This window comes from Eublepharis macularius, chromosome 13, assembly GCF_028583425.1.
Source record: "Eublepharis macularius isolate TG4126 chromosome 13, MPM_Emac_v1.0, whole genome shotgun sequence".
In the NCBI taxonomy this organism is placed as follows: Eukaryota; Metazoa; Chordata; class Lepidosauria; order Squamata; family Eublepharidae; genus Eublepharis; species Eublepharis macularius.
In genome coordinates, this window is record NC_072802.1 from 57,457,908 (window position 1) to 57,481,942 (window position 24,035).

At 41.9% G+C, this 24,035-nt stretch overlaps 2 protein-coding genes across 3 annotated transcripts in view; one reads left to right on the plus strand and one right to left on the minus strand.

Annotated features, from left to right (window-relative positions):
* PI4KA (phosphatidylinositol 4-kinase alpha) overlaps positions 1 to 24,035 on the plus strand; it is a 105,365-nt gene that overhangs the window by 32,259 nt on the left and 49,071 nt on the right. The window contains exon 19 of the mRNA XM_054995735.1: positions 2,016 to 2,066. Within this exon, the coding sequence (XP_054851710.1) occupies positions 2,016 to 2,066 (51 nt within the window). The remainder of the gene's footprint in view (positions 1 to 2,015; positions 2,067 to 24,035) is intronic.
* Positions 7,012 to 23,607, minus strand: SERPIND1 (serpin family D member 1). 2 transcript variants are annotated; one of them, XM_054995738.1, is made up of 5 exons: positions 23,529 to 23,607; positions 18,387 to 19,251; positions 14,004 to 14,277; positions 12,802 to 12,943; positions 7,012 to 9,526 (listed from the first exon to the last, which is right to left on the minus strand). In XM_054995738.1, the coding sequence occupies exons 2-5, from the start codon at positions 19,240 to 19,242 to the stop codon at positions 9,335 to 9,337; spliced, it is 1,464 nt and encodes a 487-aa protein (XP_054851713.1). In that variant the 5' UTR covers positions 19,243 to 19,251; positions 23,529 to 23,607; the 3' UTR covers positions 7,012 to 9,334. The 2 variants fall into 2 exon arrangements, with proteins under 2 accessions (XP_054851713.1, XP_054851711.1); XM_054995736.1 differs by lacking the exon at positions 23,529 to 23,607 and adding an exon at positions 23,394 to 23,474.

Here is a 24,035-nt window from a genome sequence, read left to right on the forward strand (position 1 = left end):
TGCTGTAGGAGCCAGGCTTACTGGCACAGCCTTTTGTGTATTCTCTTTTTTAGTAGGTGACGCAGCTTACGTAGGGCAGAATTGTGCCATTTTTGACTGGGCTAAGCGCCTGTGTGCAACATAAAACTAAAGCTGCTTAAAGGGATCATGCTGTCAGTAACTAAGTTCGTTAAAAGGAGAAATGAAATCTGATTGTGGAACCGGACAAGTGGGCCAAAGTCTGATCATTCACAGAGTTCAAAATTGTACCTTTTCCAGGCTATTTCCTAGTATATGTATCTTGGCCTTGGCGTGCCACCTTGAAACACACTACATTTTGATAGCCTCCAAAGTTTCTTCCCCCCTATTCTTTTGATGGTCTGTATCTTTGAAATAAATGGATCAGCTTGCTTTAAACTTTGACTGGAGCTACCTGTAAATCTCTCCTGCCAATGTCATTCACTGTTGCTCAAGCCTGCTTGGTTGTTTGTGGCGTTAAGATGCGAGGTCCAATTTGGGAATTGCATTCCTGGAAGGAACCTCTCAATCTTGGGCTACCACTCTGATAAAAGAACTTTTCGACAAGCCAGTTGTTTATGCAGGGGAGTGAGCAAGCAGGGAAGAGGGGGGCATCTCCAGCGGACTTACAACATGCCTTTCTTCTATGGGCCTGATCCAGTAGGCATGAATTGCTTTTGAATTCCCTTTTCCTCCATTACCTGCAGTAAGGAACAGGGAGTTGGTAGCAACCAAATGATTGAGAGAGTTTTAATAGTTTATTCGTGCGGCTGTTCTGTGTTTTAACTGAGGAATGGCTGATTTAATGCCGTGCTTTTTTTCTAAAAAAATGTTTAGGGGTACTCTCAGTTTGACTCAAGAAAATCACCATTTTATAGTTCAAATTGGAAAAAATAAATGCAGTCAATGGACAAAATTACCAAGAACATGCATTACCTCATATTACACAGCTCACTGTGCCACTCAATGAAGTTATAGGCCAAACTTTCATCAGTAAAACACCACACTACTTCACAGATTAAACACTCACTTCCATCTGAGACTCAGGAAACACCGTGAAAGGAAATGAAGTCAGAAGACTGTTGGTGATGAGAATTATGGGTATCAATATTGCCAACCAAGCCCCTCTATAGTGACACGTGCGCACAACCAAGGAGTTTCGGTATAGACAAACACTTTGCACTCTTTGCGCAAAACGTACACAAATACGCAAATTGGTTTCTGCCATCGGGGGTAGCAACAAGACTGACCAATCACCATGCTAGATTCCGACTACCAGAGCTCCAAGTGGCTTAGAGAAGACTTGTTTGTATTTGTCTGCACCCTAACGATCACCGATTATGCCAGCGATCTCGGTGGCATGTTCGATGCTCAAAGACGTTCCATTTTTTGTAAGACAAACAGCGCTCCTAGTGAGTTTAAGTATAACGAAACATCTTTGTTGCCAACATACGCTACATAAAACTTAACAAATCACATCAATATCCATAATACGTTTGGAGTTGGTTTAGCGGGAATTCCAACATTTTAAAATGTTTACTTTCTCCCGTTAGATTCACAAAATGTTTAGGAGTATACGTACACCTGTGTCCCCCCCAGAAAAAAAGCACTGATTTAATGCTTCACAAAATTAGGCTAGATGGGTGCCGTCGTGGGCTATTCTGTCAACAGGCTTGTGAAATGCGTAAGTTCTCCTTAGTCGTTGCAGGAAAAGCAAAAGCCACACAGCTTCCTCAGGGATATGTTGCAGAGATCTGATGAATATGCTTTGGGGTCTTTCCTGAGAGATGTTGTGGTTGTGAAGTATCTGGAAATCTGCAGGAGTGACTCCTTCCGCTTGTAAAGGTGCCTGGCAATTTCAGTGGAGCCTGCTTCAGGCTTCTGCTGCCACAGGTCCATTTGCAGGACAGCTTTACAGCACACAGTTGTGTTTGCCCACAAAGCTAATTATGTAGTTTAATAATTTTCTAGCTTTTGCAAAGCTCTTCAGATTTTTTTCTTTGTGCCTCCTCTCTCAGGCATCGAGCAGTGCAGGGAACCTGGGCGTACTGATTCCTGTGATTGCTGTGGTGAGTATTTACGCAGGTGCTTTACGTTCTTGAAATAACGCACATGTTGGGAAATGGACAATATTGAATAATAACTGGCAAGAGAAATATGCCAGGTGATCTGCCCCCCCCTCCCCACACACACCTGTGCTAAAAGTATAAGATGGTGATCATCTGTTTGGTGTAGTGGTTAAGAGTGGCAGGGCTCTAATCTGGAGAACAGGGTTTGATTCCCCACTCCTCCATTTGAAGCCAGCTGGGTGACCATGGGTCAGTCGCAGCTCTCTCAGCCCCACTCACCACACTTTGTAAACTGCTATGAGTGGGCATTAAGTTGTCCTGAAGGGAAGTATATAAATTGAATGTTGTTGTTGTTATAACATTGGCTGTTTTCACACTATCTTATTGTTCTGCTTTTATCCCGCCATTCTGGGTACCATATTTTCACGATTCCATACACATCATCTGGAAAAAAACGATTCTGTCCCGCCTGCCCCGGTTCTCATTCATCTCCAAAAAGTGCCATTTCCTCCCAACTGTTCTGTAGTGTCATCGCTGATGCGATCACAGACACACCCACAATTTTTTTTGATTCCTTAATGCAGAATAGCGCTATACCAATTTATCAGTAGACTTGATATAGCTAGACTCCACCCAGCACTCACGGGATTGGTTGCCCATTTGCCCACCACTTTCTTAAATATTCCATTGGCGCATTTCTGTGGCTTCTGTGTACTTTCCCGCTCAAAAATGGAATTGGGCTTCTTAATGGTTTAATGTTATCACAATCTTAAAAAAAAAAAATTAAAAAAGCAACTGTGCAAAGTTGTTGATGTGTTGTCCAAAGTAATCCCTTTGCATAACAATCATCTGTGGAATCGGGATAACAACAGTACAGAGTAATTTCTCGGCTTGAAATGTCCCTTGACCGTCAGGCTCACTTACAGGACCTCACAATAGCACTAGACTTTTAAGAAATTCCCCTCCCCCAAAGGGCAAGATGAAAGTGAAACTGGTTGTGGACCAGTTAAGATTTGTGTTAAGATTTGTCATAGGAGGGTCCATGAAAGTCTGAGTCAGCAGAAGTGGGAGTGGCTAGAAACCCATTTTTGGTGCCACAGGGGAAAAACCGTTTTCAAGTGTTCTCATGTATGGGGGAAAAGACGGGAAAAACGTGCCACAAGTCCAAAGAAGCGGGACAAGTTAAAACGGCACATTGATGGGGTATTCACAGACCGTGCACGGAACAACCACAAAGAGGTGTGAGCAAATGCGCATAAAACGAAAGATTGGTGCTACCGTTCTGCCAAAATAAGGTAGTGTGAAAACGGCCATTATCACACCTTTCTATCCAATTACGGCCCCCAAGGTGGCAAACCCTTCAAAATTGTCGATGGGCGGTGGTGCTCCCCTCCTGCTCAGCCCCCCGCTCAAGCACTGAACCTACCAATATAATACAAGGGCAAACAATGTAACAACAATATACCAAATATAACAAAATGTAATATATCAATGATGAATAGAGGTTCAAAATTGAACCAAACATAAAATGAAGCCCCTAAACACAAGGGAGACACAGGCAGCAATAGTCAGTGCAACATAGCAACGTTTTAAAGTGCAAGGTAAGTGGCAAGCACAGCAGCCACCGTGTCCAGCAAGCTGGCTGAGGCACCCAGTCCAGCGAGTTGGCTGCACATTAGGCAGCCGATCAGTGGCAGGTGGCCCTTTAAGGGTCAAGCACCTACTGACAGCTGGCCCTTTGACAGTCAGCTGTCTGACAATCAGCTGTTGGGAAGCTCCACTCTGGTGATGGGGAAGGGGAGTAACAAGGCAGAAATTGCTCAGGAGGCACTATTGGCTCCTCCCCGGCTGGGCCACACCCACCTAAAACCAAGGGAGGGCACTTATACCAAATTGAGGCCTCGTGCATGAGGGCTGGGGCCAGGATTCCTACAAAATTAATGGCCTAACTTCAGACAGTCAGCTGTCAAGGTGAATCTGAATACCAGAACAGTAGCCATGTTAGTCTGTTGCAGCCAAAGTAATTGGGGGAGGGGGGAGGATCACCACTTTGAAACTTTGCTAGAAAGCATCTTGTTTTTGTTATTGTTAATACTACCTTGTCATGAACTTCGATTGAGAAATAAAGTTATGGCTTAACTGAGGTTGGTTCTACGTATGTAGCACAATGGGTAGGAATATGATGGAATCCTAAAGCGCTACTGCTTCAGTCTGCAGGGGCAGGAGACCATTTTTGAATGCTCCTCTTGTATAAAAACTCCTCTCAGGTAGAACAGTAGTATAACGGGGAGATAGGTTCTAATACAGCCCTTTCCCTGCTGTACTGCACTTCTGTTTGCAGGGAGTTTGTTAGTTTATGTAGTGTTTACAGATGTGACTCCCCCCAATACATTTTGAAGTGAGTCTGGTGACTGGTCTATTCTGAAGCCTCAGTATTTTACTATATATGTGAATCTAGTCTGAGCAGTGTCCATAATTCTTGGGTGGCCAGATAGCCTGTAGTTTCTTTAAAAATTTTTAATCAGATAGTGTTCAAAACTTGAAATCTTCTCAGTTTTCTATATTCCCAGATATTCTTACTTAAGCAAGTTCTTGCACTTTTCCATAATGAATTTCTGAGACAGTATTGTCAGCTACTATCCTGATCTTTCTTCAGATTTCATTATCTGAAAACAATGGAGAAACTTGAAAAATGACCATACTGTATGTATGGTAAGAGAAAAGCCAGGGCTTTTTTTCTGGGAAAAGAGGCGGTGGAACTCAGGACCTCGCAATGATGTCACTTTGGGTCAGCTGGTACAAGGGGGCAGTTTTTTAAAGTTTAAATCGCCCTTGGCGAAAATGGTCACATGGCCGGTGGCGCAGAGGGCAATCTAAACTCCCCTCTGTCTGGAGATCAGGGGGCGGGGCCACCGACCATGTGACCATTTTCAAGAGGTGCCGGAACTCCGTTCCACTGTGTTCCCGCTGAAAAAAAAAGCCCTGAGAAAAGCCAATGTAGTTAAGAAACCAAGCTGCATCAAAAACCTATTGTAGAAAAGCTCTTTGTTTTTAGTTGGCTTGTAGCAAGAGAAATTTTGAAAAACAGTTATTTTCTGGAGTAAAGACCAGTTCCTTTGAGCAAAATACTGTTTATACCGGAGACTACCAAATATGCTTTACTTCAAAACTGTGTTATTGTTTGTACTTAGTCTCTCTAATCTGTTTTTTTAAACCCCAACTACTATTGGCGGAGTAAAATAAATACTGTGACAATCTTTAACAGAAGTTAATGGTTACATTCAGCGTCTATAAACAAATATTTGGTTTGCTTGCACAATATACATGATCATGAGTTTCCAGCTGTTATTGCATGGTTCTTTTCAGCTTAACCTGTTTTGGCTTGCTTTGCAGTATTTGGGTCTTTGTTTCAGAAAAAAGATTGGTTTCAAAATCATCATCTTGGTCTGCTTCACACGTGGCATTGTTTCTACGTAGAGTTAATCTCACTGTAGGAGAAATAATGTAAAATGAAAGAATACTTACCTTTCATCCATAAAGTCTCTGGTTTAGTCTTTGGCATCTCTCGTTGAAGGAACTCAAGTAACAGGTGGATGATAACATCTTCTACTGAGACTTTGAAGAGCAAGACAAACAACAATTGCAACTGTGTAGTTGGAAAATTACAAACAATATAAAGGGTAAGTAGTCATAAGTATCTAGTTACAATCCTATCAATGACTCATAAAGGCATATGTAATCCACTGTTCACACAATCAATACAGCTGGTCATATGTAATCTAAAATAAATATCATTTGCTGGCAAAATCACATCAAATATAAATCCTTATATCCAATCCAACGCACAATTGCAAATTGAAGAAACACGTGTAACCATCACAACTTTGATCAATCCGTACCTGAAGAAGATGTTTCCATCAAAATGTGGTTCATAACTGGGAGCACGCTGATTATGTGTTATGGTGGATTGGATATAAGGATTTATATTTGATGTGGTTTTGCCAGCAAATGATATTTATTTTGGATTGCCTATGACCAGCTGCATTGATTGTATGAACAGTGGATTACATATGCCTTTATGAGTCATCGATAGGATCGTTACTAGATACTTATGACTACTTACCATTTAAATTGTTTGTAATTTTCCAAGTACATGGTTGCAATTGTTGTTTGTCTTACATTTAACACCATGGCCCTTTTTGTTGTAGAGACCTTGGAGAGCAGCTGTTGTCCATCATAGACAATACTGAGCTAGATGGACCAGCCGTCTCTGTGCAGTGTGAAGCTGGTTCATATGGTTTATTAGTCCCTCAGCACATATGCTCACAGCCCCAAAAAAGCTTGCCTCTTTTTAAGTGTGATAATATATACTTTTTGTGTTTCCCGCCTCCATGCAACGATTATTTCCACATAAGAGAAATAAATTAGGAGAAATTCATCCTTGCTGCCTTCTAGTTACATAGTTTCTTTGAGTATAAATCCCATTTTCTATAAAGAACTCTGTTCCGCATACTTTGGGCCGCTGAAATGTTTTTTTGCTAAAGCAGATATTTAAATTATACAGGCTGCCTTTCTGTGCTGAAGTTTTTTTTTTTTAAATCAGGATGCTTTGAGCTAAAACATTGTCATATTGAAAAGAAATCTTTTGAAAGTTAGTAATTTTGTGCATGCTGGGCGTGGCTTAGCCAAATGAGAACCTACCCTTACCTATCTTAAGCCCCGCACATCTTCAGTGGAAGATTTTTTCACATGTACTTAACTTTGCAATTGAAATTCATGGGATAAATGGTTAACGTTGGCTGGATTGTAACCAGTGTTTTCTTTCACAATAGACATCTTAAAATGGATTTTATGTTGATAGGACTTCCTGTATAACTGAACTGTTAGTTATACAATCCCAATTATATTAATACTAAAGGAAATAAAATTTGCTTGCAGTATCAAATTCAGGATTTCAACGCAACCATTTTATTAAATATGAACCAACTTTTTAATCACATTGTTATCTTAAGGGATAAGTAAAATTGTATATCTAGCATTGTTATAACCTCAGTGTCCATTGTTTCAAAGTTAAAGAATGCAGTCCAAGAACTCAGAGCCCAAGGATGAAGGGGGTGGTGGTGGTACGCCCATTCCTGCTCTGGGTGGGCAGTCCAGGTTTCAATACCACAATAATGGGGTCTCATTTTAGGAATAGAGTATAACAAACCGGGGACCTGCCAGGCTCATAGAGAGGGGGAAATCCCATCTTTTCCTGTCTGTTAAATGGATGCCCCCCCGCCCTGCCAGCCTATTTGCAGTGCCCACCTGTCTGGCTTATATGTTGGTGGCTTCTGCTCCTCCAGGCCCACCGTCCCCTTCCTCCCAACCAATTGCAGCACTACCACTTTCCCAGCCTGGCTTCTGCAGGGGTGACAGCAGCAGGTATGTCTCCGACTCTTCCTCCCCTGCCTGGCTACCAGCCTGGTTTGTGGGAGGTAGGTGGGTGGAACGTCAGCAGCTCCTCCTCCAACCACCTCCCTCAAAATGATAGCCAAGATGGAGCAGTGAGATGTCAGTCTTTCCTTCCAAATGTTAAATCTTTAATTTGGGGGATTTTTATGTAACCCTTGGGGTTCCCACCAGGGTTGTAGAAATCTGGACCTGACCCCATTCTCCAGACTACAGAGATCAGTTCCTGTAGAGCAAATGGATGCTTTAGAGTGTACTGTATGACATTATACTCTGCTGAGACCCCTTCCTCCCCTGGCTGCACCCCCAAATCTCTAGTAATTTTCCAACCCAGATTTAGCAACCCAACAGGGAAGGCATTTTACAAGCTTCTGTTAGCAGAATTATGGTTGGGCTCCACAGAGGTCTGTGCATTGGTTTGCTGTGCAAAGTGTAAATTTGTTCTTGCCTCAAAGGGTGGTCATCTAAAAAAGATGCCCATGTATTATTGCAAAATAAGCCTCATCTAGGCTCCCCCTAAAATGTAGCTGGGTTCATGGGCTGCTTTTCTAGGCTGAATTGCGTTTTCCATATTTCTGTGGGTTTTTTGCTACGTCTGAAGAAACGAATTTCCTGATGTCTTAAGTTTAGATCCTGAAGTTTTACCTCCACAAAATGCTTCTGTACAGGAAAAATGGAGGCGTTTGTAGTTCAGTAACTTCTGCGGATGGACCAACTAAAAGCATGGTCTTTTCTGTTAAAATATGTATATAAACCATGAAAGCTTCAAGCTCTTAATTCTGTTATTACTTGTGCACCTCAAAAGCAAGCGTAAATACCATTACATTAAAATGAAACATCAGTAATAGAGAATGATTTCCAAGTTGGACTTCATCACTATTGTTTGCTTAAACTTTCTTAGGTCTGTTTTTCACAGTTAAGGAATGTTTCTGGATTTGCATGCTTAATAGGGAACAGCTCTTGGTTCAGAAGATCCCAGGCTCACTCTGAATGGTTAGAATTTTTCACCAAGATCCACTACCAATTCCATTAGCCTTAATGCTGCTTTTGTTGAAATGGAGCAGGACATTTAGTAGTTAATGGTAACCAGGGCTTTTTTTCAGCTGGAACGTGGTGGAATGGAGTTCTGGAATCTCTTGAAAATAGTCACATGGCTGTTGGCCCCGCCCCCTGATCTCCAGACAGAGGGGAGTTTAGATTGCCCTCTGCGCTGCTTGGCGGCTTGGAGGGCAATCTAAACTCCCCTCTGTCTGGAGATCAGGGGGCGGGGCCAACAGCCATGTGACCATTTTCTCCAAGGGCAACCCACTGAGTTCCACCACCTCTTTTCCCAGAAAAAAAGCCCTGATGGTAACAGTTATCCTTACTCATTAGTTAAATCATCTCTCGCAGTGATTTCATTATACTGTATTTTAAATTCAATGACTTCTGTGATTAACATGACAAAATCTGCATATAAAATGGTTACATTTTGTGGGCCAGGCTGGGTACTACATTCCAGGATTGATCAGTGTTTGGTGGGAGCAAAGCTAATCCTGTCCTTCCCACTTAACGGGCATTCCTGCCCTGTCTCCATTGTGGAATAAATCATGCACTATGGGTTTCTGTGTTTCATTATTTAAGTTTGCACCTGTATGAATGTAACATCACTGTATGGACACCTGGTAGTGTCTGATGTTAAACAGGCATGTCAAGTGGGCAGAAAAGAAATGTTCTCTTCTACCCACCACATGTATAGAAGTGCTCTGGAAGCATATTGGCTGATTCGGCCTTTAATGTTGACTGAATGTGCTTTCAAGGAGGATACATCTCCGCTTTTAATGCTTGCTTGGGTTGGCAACTCTGCCCATGAAAAGCAAGCAGCTGGTGCGGTGTTCGTAGACAAGAAACAAAAAGGGACGATCAACAATAAAGCGAATCTGAGCTGAAAGCGGCATGAAGCCCACACTAGTCACAAATGCAGCCTCAGTGCCTTCTTCATTCACTGTGATAGTCCCTTGGTGATTAAACTGCAAAAAGAAGAGCAAAAATTAGAGTATTATCAATGTCTTCTGTCCAAAATGATATATCTTGGTTACCCCAACAATTCACCAGTGACGACTCAGAGACAAAATGGAAATTACTAATTATTATTTGCTTTGAAAATGTTAACCCAAATGGTGGTGGTTATCTTCTTGTTGATGCAGGGGCTAAGAGATAGTAATTTAAGCTTACTTAGGTTGTGTTGAAAGTGGGGTGCAAGCCGGAGAGAGGGGCTTCTTGATTGTAGCTCAGGCTGTTTTGATATGCATGGTTTGCTCTTGGGTTCAGTTTTGTAGGGAAGTGACTTTTTCAAACAACAACATCCCCCCCCCCCTTACAGCATTGTGGTGCTTCCTGCACCACCTAGGTTTTCCTTGAATTTTCTGAGGAGTTAGCCGTGTTAGTCTGTAGTTGCAAAACAATAAAGAGTCCAGTGACACCTTTAAAACTAACCAACTTTATTGTAGCATAAGCTTTCGAGAACCACAACTCTCTTTGGTGAGAACCACAGCTCTCTTCGGCACCTGACAAAGAGAGCAGTGGTTCTCTAAAGCTTATGCTACAATAAAGTTGGTTAGTCTTAAAAGTGCTACTTAACTGTTTACTATCTTGAATTTTCTGATGTCTTTCCCAAACTTTCTTTGCTGTGATGTTTTGGGAAAGATTGTAACAAGGCTGGGTTGGCTCCTGTGTGGTCAGGAAAGTCTGGATTTTCCTAGCCCTGCCCACACGGCAGCCACTTTCCCTGCCCCAGCCATGTGGCAGCCACTCCTGCCATTCCACTAGAGGGCTCTTTGAGAGTTTTTTAATTCAGGTGGCATACCAATATAATGCTATATCAGTATGTACATTACCAGTTTTTTTAAAATTCTCAACAAATGCTTTCCCCACTGTGTGGGGGTGGCATACTGTCCCTAGGGGCACTGGGGCAGGAAAAATGCAGGGAAAGCTGCAGTTTGGAAGCCTTGTTGCCAGTGGCTACTGTGCTGCATAAGCAGCTGCAGTGACACCTGCAGAGCTGCTATGCTGTGTCTTAACATTCCTCAAATCAAGCAAACAATTTGTATCCCAGTTAGTATTTCAGCTTTATGTTTTGGGGTCATTATTGACCTGGTTTCTCTTGAGTGGTACTCATGAGGCCAAGAACTGTATAAGTTAGTTCTGGGATACAGGCAAGCAATAACATAGTTGGAAATGGACATAAGAGGATTGGTCACACAAGGGTAGGCAGCCAAGATACCCAAGGTTGCATCCAAGCATCATTTGATATTGTGCTATAGGTATGCTGAAGCAGTGGTTTAGAATTTAATTTTTGAGTATGTCCTAGAAACTAGTTTTTAAATAATAACATGGGGAAGATCTATGGTAACATTTAACTAAAGAACAAAAATATTAATATGATGAGCCATTGATACGGTTGGATCCAGACTAGACATGGGCATGAACAGAAAAAAACCCGAACATGGTGTTCATTGTTAGTTGCCATCCACGAACAACGAACACTGACGAACACGATCCTGTCACGAACATATTCATTGTTCGTGCAGGCCAGCAGGCTCTCCTCCAGCCATCAAGATCCCTACTGCAGCACTCCCAGAAACCCTACCTGAGCAGGCATCAGGAAATGTACCAATAATAAATAAATAGCTTGGCCCTAGAGCCTGGCAGCAGCCCTGGAACTTGAAGGGGTAGATGACTACTGCACCACTCCCATAAACCCTACCTGAGCAGGCAGCAGGAAAGGTACCAATAATAAATAATAGCTTGGCCCTAGAGCCTGGCAGCAGCCCTGGAACCTGAAGGGGTAGATCCCTATCCCACCACACAAAGAAAATTCAAGCTCCAACGCACTCACCCTGTCTCTCTAACAGCAGCTGTCTCTCCCTGAAAGCCAGAGTTGGGAGCCCCCTTCCTCCCTGGTCTTTTCCTCTTGTAACAAATTTGGAGCTCCAGTCCACACTTGGAAGGAAGACCTGCCTTTCAAGCTAAATTGGACTTAGATTGGGGTTTCCAGGGCAACAGCAGGCGCTCAGGCAGAGTTCAGACAATCCCTGCCTGAATTGCCATGGGAATTGATTGCAGGTGCCAGACTGTCTGGCTTCACGAACAGCAATGAACAGCAACAAATGAGACTTGCAACGACCACCTGTTCATTTAGAATGGGGCTTCATGAACAGCTTGTTCAGGAACAGCAGATTGGGCTGTTCGTGGCTTTTTAAAATTCGTATTGCTGTTCGTGCCCATCTCTAATCCAGACCAAAGTTTCTGCTAACAGAAGGCATTTCTTTCAGTGAGATGGAACTTTCCTGCCTTACGCCCTCCCACTGCAACCCTTAGGCCTCCCCAAAGTACTCTCTCCTGGGGAGCAAAGGACACTTAGGAATGGCATGGAAGGCAAATCAAAGGGTCTGCAGGAAGAAGAGGGACTAGAGGTGGCAATAGTGTTCTAATGTGCCCATATTTACTCTGAGAGAGAGGTGGCTAAACCCTGCCCTGGTCACAGTTTTGTTCATAGGAGAGACTTGTAGAAGAACATACAGAGAGAGAATAAATAAAAGGGCGAGAGAGCCAGTATAGTGTACTGATAAGAGTGCTGGACTAGGAGCTGGGAGATGCATGTTTGAATCCCTTCTTTGCCATTGAAGCTTACTGGGTGACCTTAGGCCAGTGATACACGCTCACCCTAACCAACCTCACAAGGTTGTTGAGAGGATAAAATGAAGGAGAGGAGAAGGATGTAAGCCACTTTGTGTCCCCACTGGGGAGAAAAGTATAAATACAGTAAATAAATAAATAACAGAGGAAAGTGGTTTTCTAAGCCAGTGTTATCATTTGGAAGCAGCAACACAAGTTGCATGTTCTTTCTAAATGTTTACATGCAGGACTCTTTTTCTGGGAAAAGAGGTGGTGGAACTCAGTGATGGACCTCAGGACCACACAATGATGTCACTTTGAGTCAGCTGGAACAAGGGAGTTTTTTAAAGTTCGAATCGCCCTTGACCAAAATGGTCACATGGCCGGTGGCCCCGCCCCCTGCTCTCCAGACAGAGGGGAGTTTAGATTGCCCTCCACACTGCGGAGGGCAGTTTAAACTCCCCTCTGTCTAGAGAGCAGGGGGCAGGGCCACCGGCCATGTGACCATTTTCAAGAAGTGACGGAACTCCGTTCCACCGCATTCCTGCTGAAAAAAAAAGCCCTGTTTACATGTGTTGTGCTAAACCAAGGGAGAATAGACATTTCACTTTGCCCCAAAGTTACCTACCCTATCGATGATGATCCCCTCTGCTATTCCAGAATAATTGCCATTTTGGGTGAACAGTTCATTTATTCCCAGTGTTTTCAAATACTCAACCAGGTCATAGCTCTTCTGCAGTGTAAATTTCGGCAGCACAACTTCTCTTGTTCTAAACAGAATGGAATAACAGCTGTTAAGTAAAGGCTTTTACTGAGCCAAGGAAAGCTAAGGCTACAGATGTGAAACTATTTTAATGGTTGGTTTGTTTACTTCATTAGTCTATCTTTCTCTCTAAGGCTTGAGGTGGATTGCAGTGCTATTGACAGCATTTGTTCTCCTCTGCCATTTAGATTCTGCACTCCATTTAAAGGCTAGTAGATGTTAAGTGATGCCTTTTGTTTTCTATTTCAGCAGTAGGCATCTTGCTGAATGTGGAATAGTTAAGGCTCAATGGCAGGAAGAGAAGGGAAAGTCAAATCAATAAATACATGAGGCCAGAATGATTTTAACCTTGCAGAAAAGGATAAGAATGTAGAACCGGGGTCCCCAACCTTTTTTGAACCTGTGGGCACCTTTGGAAGTCTGATGTAGCATGGTGGGTGCAGCCACAAAATAGCTGCCCCAGTAGGTGGAGCCAGTCTTACAACGGCTGCTGCAGATTACCTTCAGCCACGCAGTGAAGATCCTTGTGTTGTGGTGCAGTTGCTGCTAAAGCAACATTTAAACAATCTGCATAGCCAATCAAAACTCCAGTAGCTAGTCAGAAGCCTTGCTAGGCAAAAGCCGTACCTGGCCCCACCTACTTTCTAAAAACATTTGGTGCTCCAGAAAAGGTGTTGGCATGCACCCACAGGCACCATGCTGGGGACCCATGATGTAGAAGCTGTTTCTAGTTCCCCTGCTGTCCCCCCCCCCCTTTTGGATCCGTCACATTATTTGCCTGTTTACAAGTTTACCTTCAGTCATCTGTACGGAGAAGCAACAAGTAAATATTTCAAGTAACTAAGAACCATAAGGAAGATTGGTATTTCCTTTTGAAGAGAGAGCTGAGATTTTCAGGAATTCAAGTTTCATACCAGGCGCAAGGTTTTGCTTGTGGCAAGGCATAGATAAACGCACACCCCATGATTATTGCAGCATTATATTCTAATGCAGCAATAGGCTGTAGGTTTACAGGGAATCCATCTTGCAGAGTTTGGGGTCAGTAAAAATCTACAGCCACAGATTACCTGTTAGTCATGCTCTTCTGCCATCTCTCCACCATTTGTGGTGTCAGTTGCTTCTCCAGTGCGTTCATGCCTGATGGTTTATGTGGCAGGACAATCAACATGCTGATATTACCAACGTAGGGCAACTGGAGAATCTCACAATCAAGCTCATGATCTGCAGCTGCCAAGAAATTGGCTTTGGTCTGCATCATAGGAACTTTCACGGACTGTTTCTCGTTCAGACGGAAAGAGCGCTTTTGTGTCATTTCCACTGGAAACTTACTTTCCCAGGTGCCTGTCAACATAGCAAAAACCCCATTATATAAATTATAGATTAGGAAGGGAAGGTGCGACTGTACAATCATATGTAGCTCAAGGATTTTTGCATAAGAAATTGAAAATTGGTTATTTTTGCAGACCTCATTTTTCTTTCAAGAGATGATGCACATTGTTCCCTCTAAAAACAATTTAAATAAAAATTAGAAATTGTATATAAACAGAGAGCTGATGATGCAGAGGGTTGTGCAAATCAGCCATGGGGGGGGGGGGGCTTGCCAAAATTAACCAAAGTACAAGCAAAGATTAAATTTTGATCTACTGCATATATGTGCATAATTTTCATTGCCGTCAGAAAAATGTCGAGTATTTTGTTGACTATTTTGACGAGAGCAGCAGGAGGAGGTGCTTCTAATTCACTGAAGACTAGACACACTTTTTATGCCTTTAGTGATGTATAATGGCACAGACTGGTGGGTATATTTCAGAAAAAGTTCTACCTCTAAGCGCACACCCTTCAGCCTCTGCCTATAAACAGCTTTTTACAGTTAGAACTGAGTATAAAATATAGGCTGAGGAGCGTACACTCAATAGATGCCCAAGATAAGTATTGTTACTGCTGTATGAATAAGCTGCAAGCAAGAGAATTTCCCTAACTAATCCATTCCTAATTAATGAAAAGTGCAGATGATTTTCTCAAATGGGGTAAAAGATCCAGTACAGGAAGAAAAAAAACCATTGTATTTTTTAAAAAATTAAGTAAGGGAATTTGCATTGTTAAGAATGTGAGTGAAATTTCAGTTCAAGACCATGAGTATTTAACTCTGTGGTTCTGTAATTAGATGGGGGTTTTGCTCTGCTCTCATTTTTGAAAAGCAGTTTATATTTGGAGGTCAAACTAAATGCTGAATAATGATCAGTCCAAGATTCCTCTCCTTCTCCAATGTCTTCCTGTGAAATGTATTATCTCCCTTTCTACCCTTAAAAATAACTGCTTGAGATTATTTATTTACATTATTTAGTCTGCTTTTCTCACTGAGACTCAAGGTGGATTACAGAGTTTAAGTCAATGTAATCAATAGGATGGGACATCCAGTAAGCAGTGCAATAGGATTAGGACTGCAGAATTCTGAAACCAAGCAAAATGCTAAAACAAAGCTGAAATAAAGCAAAAGTATTAACATGAGATGTTAGTGTGGAAATTACATAAATAGGATAATACATATGGCAACAGTTAGTATGTACTGTATACACTAGTATACTTAACAGTCCCTGTCTCTTTATTAAAGCGTCTTTCCAAACCATTCTATTATAATATAACCTTGTTGCTTTGTAAAAATGTCCTCCTAACTAATTGAGTTTTGCATAGTTTGTGGGGGCCTTCCTGATCTTGTCAGGCAGGCCATTCCATAAGGTGGAGGCCATAACAGACAATGCGTGCATTCAGGCAGTTGTTGATCTTGCCCATTTGTAGGCTGTCATCTGCAGAAGACCATTAGCAGATGAGCGAATCAGTCATGGCGGAGGATAGGAAGAGGCGTGGTCCTTCGGATAGGAGGGTCCAAGACCACGAAGGGCGTTGTCTTTTTATGTGTATGACTTGGAGGTTCAGGGCAACTGAGGGGCCAACTACATTTGGGGGTTCTGTGTTTGCAAGCGACGTGTTTTCACAATGAGGAAATTCGTGCACCCCCAAAGCTGTTTTTGATTGGGGAAACTGCACCAGGTGAAAGTTTAAAAACCCACTACCCTCATCTTGTGGTCCCTGCCCAGATTGGACCCCCATGTGCCTAAGAAATGAGTTGTTGAAAAACCAAGACCTCTTTACGCAGAGGTTTCAGCGTACCATGTAGGTAGATCCTCTGGGAGATTTTAGGTTCAGATCTGGTTTGTGGAGGAAACATCTCTGCACTGATTTGAGGGTGGTGGTAGTTCAAGTTTGCGTTATTGCCTTAATTTAGTCTCAAGTAAACTCAGTTATGCTATATCAAAGGAGGTGACCTTCCATTATCTGACTCTTTTTCCTTACCAATCTAAAAAGTATTTACGTACAGGATAAAATTATTGAAACTAGAACCGTGTTAAATAAACCTAATAACAAACCTAATAATTGTATCTTAGCCGTCTTCAGGATTGTTACAGCTTCCTCCTCCCCAAATGAGGACCCTTACCGACTGCTTCTCCTTCTCTTTTTAAAAACTGCCATTATGGCTGGCTTCCTCCTGCTTCTTCTCCTAGCTGCTCACTTCTTCCTATTGCCAGCTGTTTCTCCTTCCATTAGGTTATTTATTTATTTGAAACATTTTTCTCTTTTCTCTCAGCTTAGGGTCTCCAAGATGGCAAACCAAAACATTAAAACAAACTTTTGAAATACATAATCTAAAAACAATTTAAAACAGCAACGAAGCAAAAAAGGATATCCAGTTAAAATGCATACATGGTTAAAATGAATACATAAGAAGGTGGGCCAGTGAGGGAACAGCAGCAGAACAGATAAGTAGCCACACCCTGGCAGAAAACAAAATCTCTTACAGGGATTTCAGTCCCTCTGTTTTGTCAGTGCTGCCTGAACATTTGTCCAAATTGTGAGAGAATCCATTGGAGTAGCACTTCCATACAGTAGGAAGTACCACAGCTAGACTGAAAAAAAATTGGTGCACCCTCCCCCTCCCACCTGGCACAGATAGAATCACTTTTGGGCTATCTTTGGTTCAAGCCAAAAATAGCATTGCCTTATTTTGAAATTCAAACTGTGAAGGTTAACTACACTTGGAAACCTTCTGTTTAGAAGCTTATGATGGTGGCTGAAATAAGTAGCTCAAACCCTGGAGTTTAAAATGAGGGAGATCTCTAATTGAAGCATACAATGAGAAACATTGTTCTTCTATTAAAAATACAGAGCTATTTATCTTTGGATAAGATTAAGGTCATCGGAGGGGGGGAGCTGGAATCCAGAGATTTTTTTTAGAATGTCTTTTCCTGGAGACATCCTTGTAAAGTTCGTGGTGTTCTTTTCACTGAACAACTACGGTAAACTCCATAATATAGCAGTCCCAAGCCAGAATGACTTAAAGTATATTTAGATATTTCACTTTTCATTGAATGTATGACCAGGACCTGCCCCGTTTGGTCCAGTCTTGGAATACTCTACAAAAGCATTAGAGATTAGAGTTGATGACCATTTTCTGATTCTGGAATTAAGTACCTTCCTGCCGCATGGAATTTGAGATGAGAACCCACAAGTACGTACAAGAGTGCATGGCTGTGCTCCTGGGACTGTGCTCCTGGTAACTCACCATCTTGTTACATTAATAGCAAGTACTATATGCAGATAGTTTCAGCATCAGCTGTGTTGGTCTGTAGTAGGAGAGCAAGATTCAGGTCCAAGTAGCACTTTAAAGAAAAAACTAGATTTCCAGGGGATGACTTTCGAAAGTCAAAGCTCCCTTCATGAAACCTGTGAAATTTCTTACCCTGGAACTGGACCCAAATCTTGCTCAGGTACTATATGCAGACTCTTTTTTGCTCAATCTCACCCAATGCCTCTTCTTACTCCGGCTCCTGCCTTGTTTGGGTTTTGCCCACATAGGGTTCACAATCCCTAGCATGATATCTGTTGGTGGGTTTAAAGGGGCCCTTCCTCCATCTTTCACCAGTGGAAAAGTTGGTAGGATCTAACCCTGTAAAAGTTGTCCTATACTGTAAGAGACCATTGTGCCATTTAGTTCAGTATATCTGCTTCGATGCAAGGCTGAACCAGATCAAGCTCTTTGTTCCCCCACGGAATGATCTCTTTGTCATATGTTTGTGAAAAATTTATTTGCTTCTTTACCAGCCAGAGAGCCAGTTTGGTGTAGTTGTTAAGAGCGCAGGACTCTAATCTGGAGAGCCGTATTTGATTCTCCACTCCTCCACTTGAAGCCAGCTGGGTGACCTTGGGCTAGTCACGGTTCTCTGGAGCTCTCTCAGCCCCACCCACCTCACAGGGTGTTTTGTTGCAGGGATAATAATGACATACTTTGTAAACTGCTCTGAGTGGGCATTAAGTTGTCCTGAAGGGCGGTATATAAATATTATTATTATTATTATTATTATTATTATTATTATTATTATTATTATTATTATTACCTTTAAAGTAGAGACAATTGAGAATCATCATCAGAGTTGTGGGGCTTACATGCTCCAGAGCATCCTTTATTAATCCTTTGGTGAGCTTTGAAATGCGCTCATTGGTTTTGATGATGAAGGTTGGGTCCGTAAAGTCAGCCGACTGGGCCTCAGACACATAATATTTTTTCATGTTGCTTACGAATTCACTCAGAACGGGGAATTGTTTTTGGATGTAAAGGTCATTGACCGACCTGAGAGTGTAGCCAAAGTTCCTCCTGAAAAGCCGGTGAGTGAGTTTATAGAAGAGGTTGTGAATAGTTGTGATGTTGTATGTAGAGCTGGCATTAATAAAATCCCTGAAGCCCACAGAAGTCAGTACTTCCTCATGAGTTTGACCTCTCAGTCCCAAAGAAAGCATAGCCATGGCCGTTGAAATGCCAACAGGGGCCAAAAGGATGTTATCTGAAGCACTGGCTTTGTCCTTCAGACTGCGATAAAGATTGAAGCCAAACTGTGCATTGAGAATATTGAGACGTTGGATTCTGGTTTTCCCTGGGAAAAGCCCAAGAATGTTCCCTTGTTTAATCTCAGAAGTTGTTTCTGGTGCAGCATCAATTATGTCAAAGTAGTCTTCACTGAATAGTTTGTCAAAATCAAGATAGTCGTCTTCCTCTTCTTCGACACTCCAGTCATTGGTCAAAGTATTTTCCATGTGGAATTCTGGTGAAAGGTGAGTTCCATTGCCTTGGGAGCCACGAGGGTTTACCGAGTGGGTCTCACTCAGTTGTTCGAAATGCTCCCTAAAGTCTTTGACGCCACACAGTGCAAGTGTTGTAGTGAGACTGAAGATGGCTGCCCAAAACTGCAGCTTCATCTTGACGGTCTAGAAATATAAAGGTTAAAAACATCACCATTAGACACTCTGGAACCAAAAGGGGGTACGTATTTTTAGATCACATGCATGTAAACCTGCTTATTCGTTAGTGATCCCCAGCCCTTTTGAATATGGTGGGATTTTGATTAATTACTTTTACATCCTGCCTTTCTATCATCATGGAGTTCTAACAGTGAAATCCTAAGCAGAGTTACACAAGACTAGGCCCATTGAAATCAGTGGGTTTAGAGTGGAGTAACTTTGCTTAGGATCTAGCTGTAAAGTAGCAGACGTTTGTTTCCTATCTAGGCACAGGACAGAACAAGACCAGTTTCGCTTCAGAAAAGTTGCTGTGCGCTCCAATATACCGATTTATTTAAAGTATTTCTGTCATTTTTATTGGGAATGATGGATTCCCAGCTGGGAAAAAATGCCGGCATTCACTTTTTATACATGATTACAGCACCGAGATTATTATATGCTCAAAATTGGAAGAATTTGACACTGCCTGCAATGAAGGAATGGCTGACAAAGGTGCTGGAACTGGCAAAGATGGCAAAGTTACTTCATTTATTACAAAAAAGTCAATTAGTATGTTTGTTGATGGAAACCCTTCATAGATTATTTACATGAAATAGATAATTACAATTTGATGATTTGTGGATTTATGAACTAAGGGATTTTGACATTAGAAAAAAAGAGCTTCTAATTATTATCTAAAGAAAGTGTAAATTTGACATATGACTATTTGTTTTGGAGAAAATCAGAAACCTTTTAGTTTAGATAGTTTGTTTTCCTTTTATTGTTGTGGGTGTTTTCTCTTTTTTGTGTTACGGTTTGTTATTCTTGTTTGTTGATTAGTTGTTTGTTTTATTAGTATGTGTATAATTGTTGTGTTTTTAGGTTTGTTTATTAACAATATAAAATTCTCAATATTTAAAGTATTTCTGTCCCACTCTTTGACACGGATTGGTTCCACAAAGTGGCAAACTAACTAAAACTATGATATATTAATATACCAAATAAGAACATGCAAATTTACATGCATAGGATTGCTCTGAATGTAGCCTTCAGCACTGAATAGTATCTAAAGGGAAGCGCATGATAAGACTGAAGTTCTTTGTTGGAAGCAAAACGCCTATCACTGTAAATGTCCATTCCCCCCCCTTTAATATTTTTCCAAGAATGTTAAATCTGTTAGTTGTATACTGAGATCACAAATAAATCTGTTTGTGATCTCAGTGTACAAGTAGTTCCTGGAGTGGTGATGTCCTTTAGTATAAATGACTAAATTACGTTTTTTTAAAAAGGTGAAGTTGCAAGTCTAGGTTCTAGCTGATTCTAAAACATCCCAGGGCACCGAATTCTCCCTCTCCTTTCTAGACACGATTGGTTCTAATTCATGTTTTCCAGAACGCTAAATCAATTGTTTTTTTTAAGTGCATGTAACGCTATTCCAGTAAAACAACAGTGTTTTGTAATGTACAAAAGCTTCTATTTGTCTTTGGCTCATTTAGTAAATACAGAGCAATTTAGCCTTGTAGGAACTGAAAGGAAAGACTTGCTGCCAAATTTCTAGTTTTCACATGAAAACAAGTATTCCATTGCATCTATACATCTTCTCATTGTAGTGAAGTATGCATGTAACTCCAGGGTGTATTTTGATTTCACACTATGCTTGTAATCATGAACAACAACAACAACAACAACATTCCGATTTATATACTGCCCTTCAGGACAACGTAATGCCCATTCAGAGTGATTTACAAAGTATGTTATTATTGTCCCCACAATACACACACTGTGAGGTGGATGGGACTTAGAAAGCTCCTAGAAGCTGCGACTGACCCAAAGTCAGCTGGCTTCAAGTGGAGGAATGGGGAATCAAACCAGGCTTTCCAGATCAGAGTCCTGCACTCTTAACCACTACACCAAACTGGCTCTCTTTACTCAGATCAAACTTGAAACATACAGCCAAAGAATAAATAGTATAGTTCAAGCCAAGGGGTGACATTTGGCCACTAGCACCACTACCCACTATTTCTTGGCCCTCAGTGCCCCTACAGGCTTGATATGTAGAAACCACAGGTAGCTAAAACCCCTGTTGTGCACCCCTTAAAGGCACTGCAACTTGGTCAAAGTCTAGATTCTTGACCTAACAACTGTGTGCCTTGCTATTCCTGGGACCTTGCCCAGTTTTGGGCCTAGGACACAACCCAACTTTCTCCTTGGACACTTCTCTCTCAATGCCCCCATTGTGTTCTGCTTGTCTCTCTACATTCTTCCATCACACAGTAGAGATGGGCATGAATCGAATTACGACCCAAAAACACGTGCCAACCACGCTGGTTTGTGGTTCGCGAACCAGTGGTTTGTGGAAGCTCATTTCCATGCACTTCCACGAACTGGTCTACTGGTTCGTTTGGGTCATAAAGGGGCAGTTGAAATGTCTATTTCCCCAGGAAAATGGCCATGTAAACTTTTCCTGCATCTTGCAAGCAGCAGGCCCCTTTAAACTATCAGCTGGCAGCAGGGGGGATTCCCCCCCTGCCAACTGATAATTTAAAGGGACCTGCCGCTTACAAGGCAGGAAGGGGCCCTTTAAACTGTCAAATATCCCTTTCCCTGCTGCTGCTAAGCAGCCAGAAAGGGGCATTTAAACCCCATGAACTACGAACTGGTTCATAAACTGGCCCCAGTTCATGCCGGTTCATGGTTTGGTTTTTTTGTGGTTCATGCCCATCTCTATCACACAGCCCTTCCTAGTCTTAAATCGTCACTCTTAACTTTTTAGAACCAAGAAATAAAGCTAAAATCTTGATTGCAGTGTACAGTAACACGCCAGATCCCTCCACACAGACCCTCTGAGAGACACAGTTAGTCAAGGAGTTTGCAGGGGGGTGAATGGGGAGAGCAGAGATGGTAAACACCAGGGGGTAAATATATGAAAACCAATAAATCAGTTTTATCATTTTGACAATTTTGCTCATTATACATTCCCATTCAGTGCAAAATGTGTTAAAAATGACCCCAACACCGTCAATGCGTACTTTGCTCTTTACAAAAGATTATGTGAGGAGAGGGCATAGAATGCCAAAAGGCAATTCATTGCTTAAAGGAGGAGTACATATAATCTAGTAAACATATAATCTAGTAAATTGCTGAGAAGTACATATAATCTAGAAAAATTACACTGGAATTAAGTCATTGTTCAAGGTAGCACAAGAACTCTGTTAGGTTTTGCTGCTATAAACTAATACAACTACCCCTCTGGGATTATTACCATGGAATATATAGTTGTAGTTATCAGTTTTTTCCCAATTCCTCAGTGTCTGTTTGACCTTCCCAATTTCCAGTAATTTCAAAAAGCAAAACTGAAAACATACCAAGGTGGACAGCTGTGAAATTTTAACTGTGATACAGCTGCTAGGAATAGTCCAGGAAATGTTATGGCCGATACCCACATTTTTGTAGTTCTGAGTTTGTTTTTAAAGTGATCCTATTGAACACCTTCAAATGGAGATGGTGTATAGAAACTGTAAGATCTCTTGAACATCTTTGCAAGATTCAGATTCTGGCATGGTTCTTCTAGGCAAATTACAAATTCCCACCGGCAGTGCTTTCACCTGCTGCAGAGCTTCCCGGATTCCTTTAAAAATCTAATTGTGAACACAAAAGCTTTACATATCCAACCACAAATGCTTCCACATGCAGGACAGCAGTAGTCCCTTGCATTTCAGGCTGTGTAGGAGCCCCTGACCTTCAGAGAGTCCTCCCGGGACTGCTGCCTAAAACAGAAAACTGGAAATCTCCTTTCCTGGATGCATGAGCCGAAGGCATCTATAGATCCAAGCCTACTTGTCATGTATTGAAGAATTTCTCAAAAGTTATACTTGGGGCATTACCCGCAGAGAAGCAAATTCAAATACTGTATATATTACAGAAATTTCAAAATAACGGGATTTTCTACTTTGAAAACCAAATATTCTCTAATTCTCAAACCTTCTGCAAAAGGAAAGGAATGGTTATAGTCTTGCTACTGCTTTCTTGAAATTTGCTTCAGTAGTTACTGTTGAAGGCATATGTGATTCTGTGGAATACCATGACTGCACGAATACATTGCAAGTTTGTTTCGGCTATTTAAAACCTACCTTGGGAGTTCCTGCACGAACCTTACATTTAGAGGTTGAATGTTCCTGTTTCATCGCGTGCAATGAATTCCCCCATTTAGTCCAGGAACGTTGTTTTTTAAAAGTCCGTTTGAAAAGATAAAAATGGTACCTTACCTGTTTTGCTGCACTGAATGGCCTCGAGAACAGCTCAAAAAAGGTGGACGAATAGAATTAAATGTGAACTTTGGTGCTGTCATCCTTGGGTATGTCCAAAAGTAAACAGGCTGTAAATCAATCACAGCTAAACTTGCCTTGTCAGCTAAAATGCCTTGACTTGACTTTGCTGCCAGTTTACTTTTTTGCTCCCTGCATGCTCATGTTTTTCAGTTTTATGTTCAGCAGAAAAATAAGCCTTAGGGTTGGATCCAGACTTAAGCTTTCCTGTGGTAGAATGGAACTTTTCTGCCTCTCCCATCTCACTGCAGGCTACTGATCTCCATGAAATACTGCTCCTAAGGGATAGATAGGGGAACCTGAGCAGGGCCGGATCGAGAGGGGGCAGGGGGGGTAGTCTGCCCCCGGCACCACCAGGGAGGGGGCGCCGGGAGCAGCTGCCAGATGGTGCAGGCAGCAGAGAGGGCAGCCTCGCAGCACCCCACGCTGCCTTTCGCCTGCCCTGCA

Excerpts from the sequence above, each read along its gene's own strand:
- SERPIND1 (XM_054995736.1), bottom strand. The coding sequence starts at position 23,447 with ATGAAACAGGAACATTCAACCTCTAAATGTAAGGTTCGTGCAGGAACT. Across the intron at positions 14,278-18,386 it reads CAATTGTCTCTACTTTAAAG|GCACCTGGGAAAGTAAGTTT; the intron begins GTAATAATAATA and ends CTATGTTGACAG. Across the intron at positions 12,944-14,003 it reads CAGAAGAGCATGACTAACAG|AACAAGAGAAGTTGTGCTGC; the intron begins GTAATCTGTGGC and ends CATTCTGTTTAG.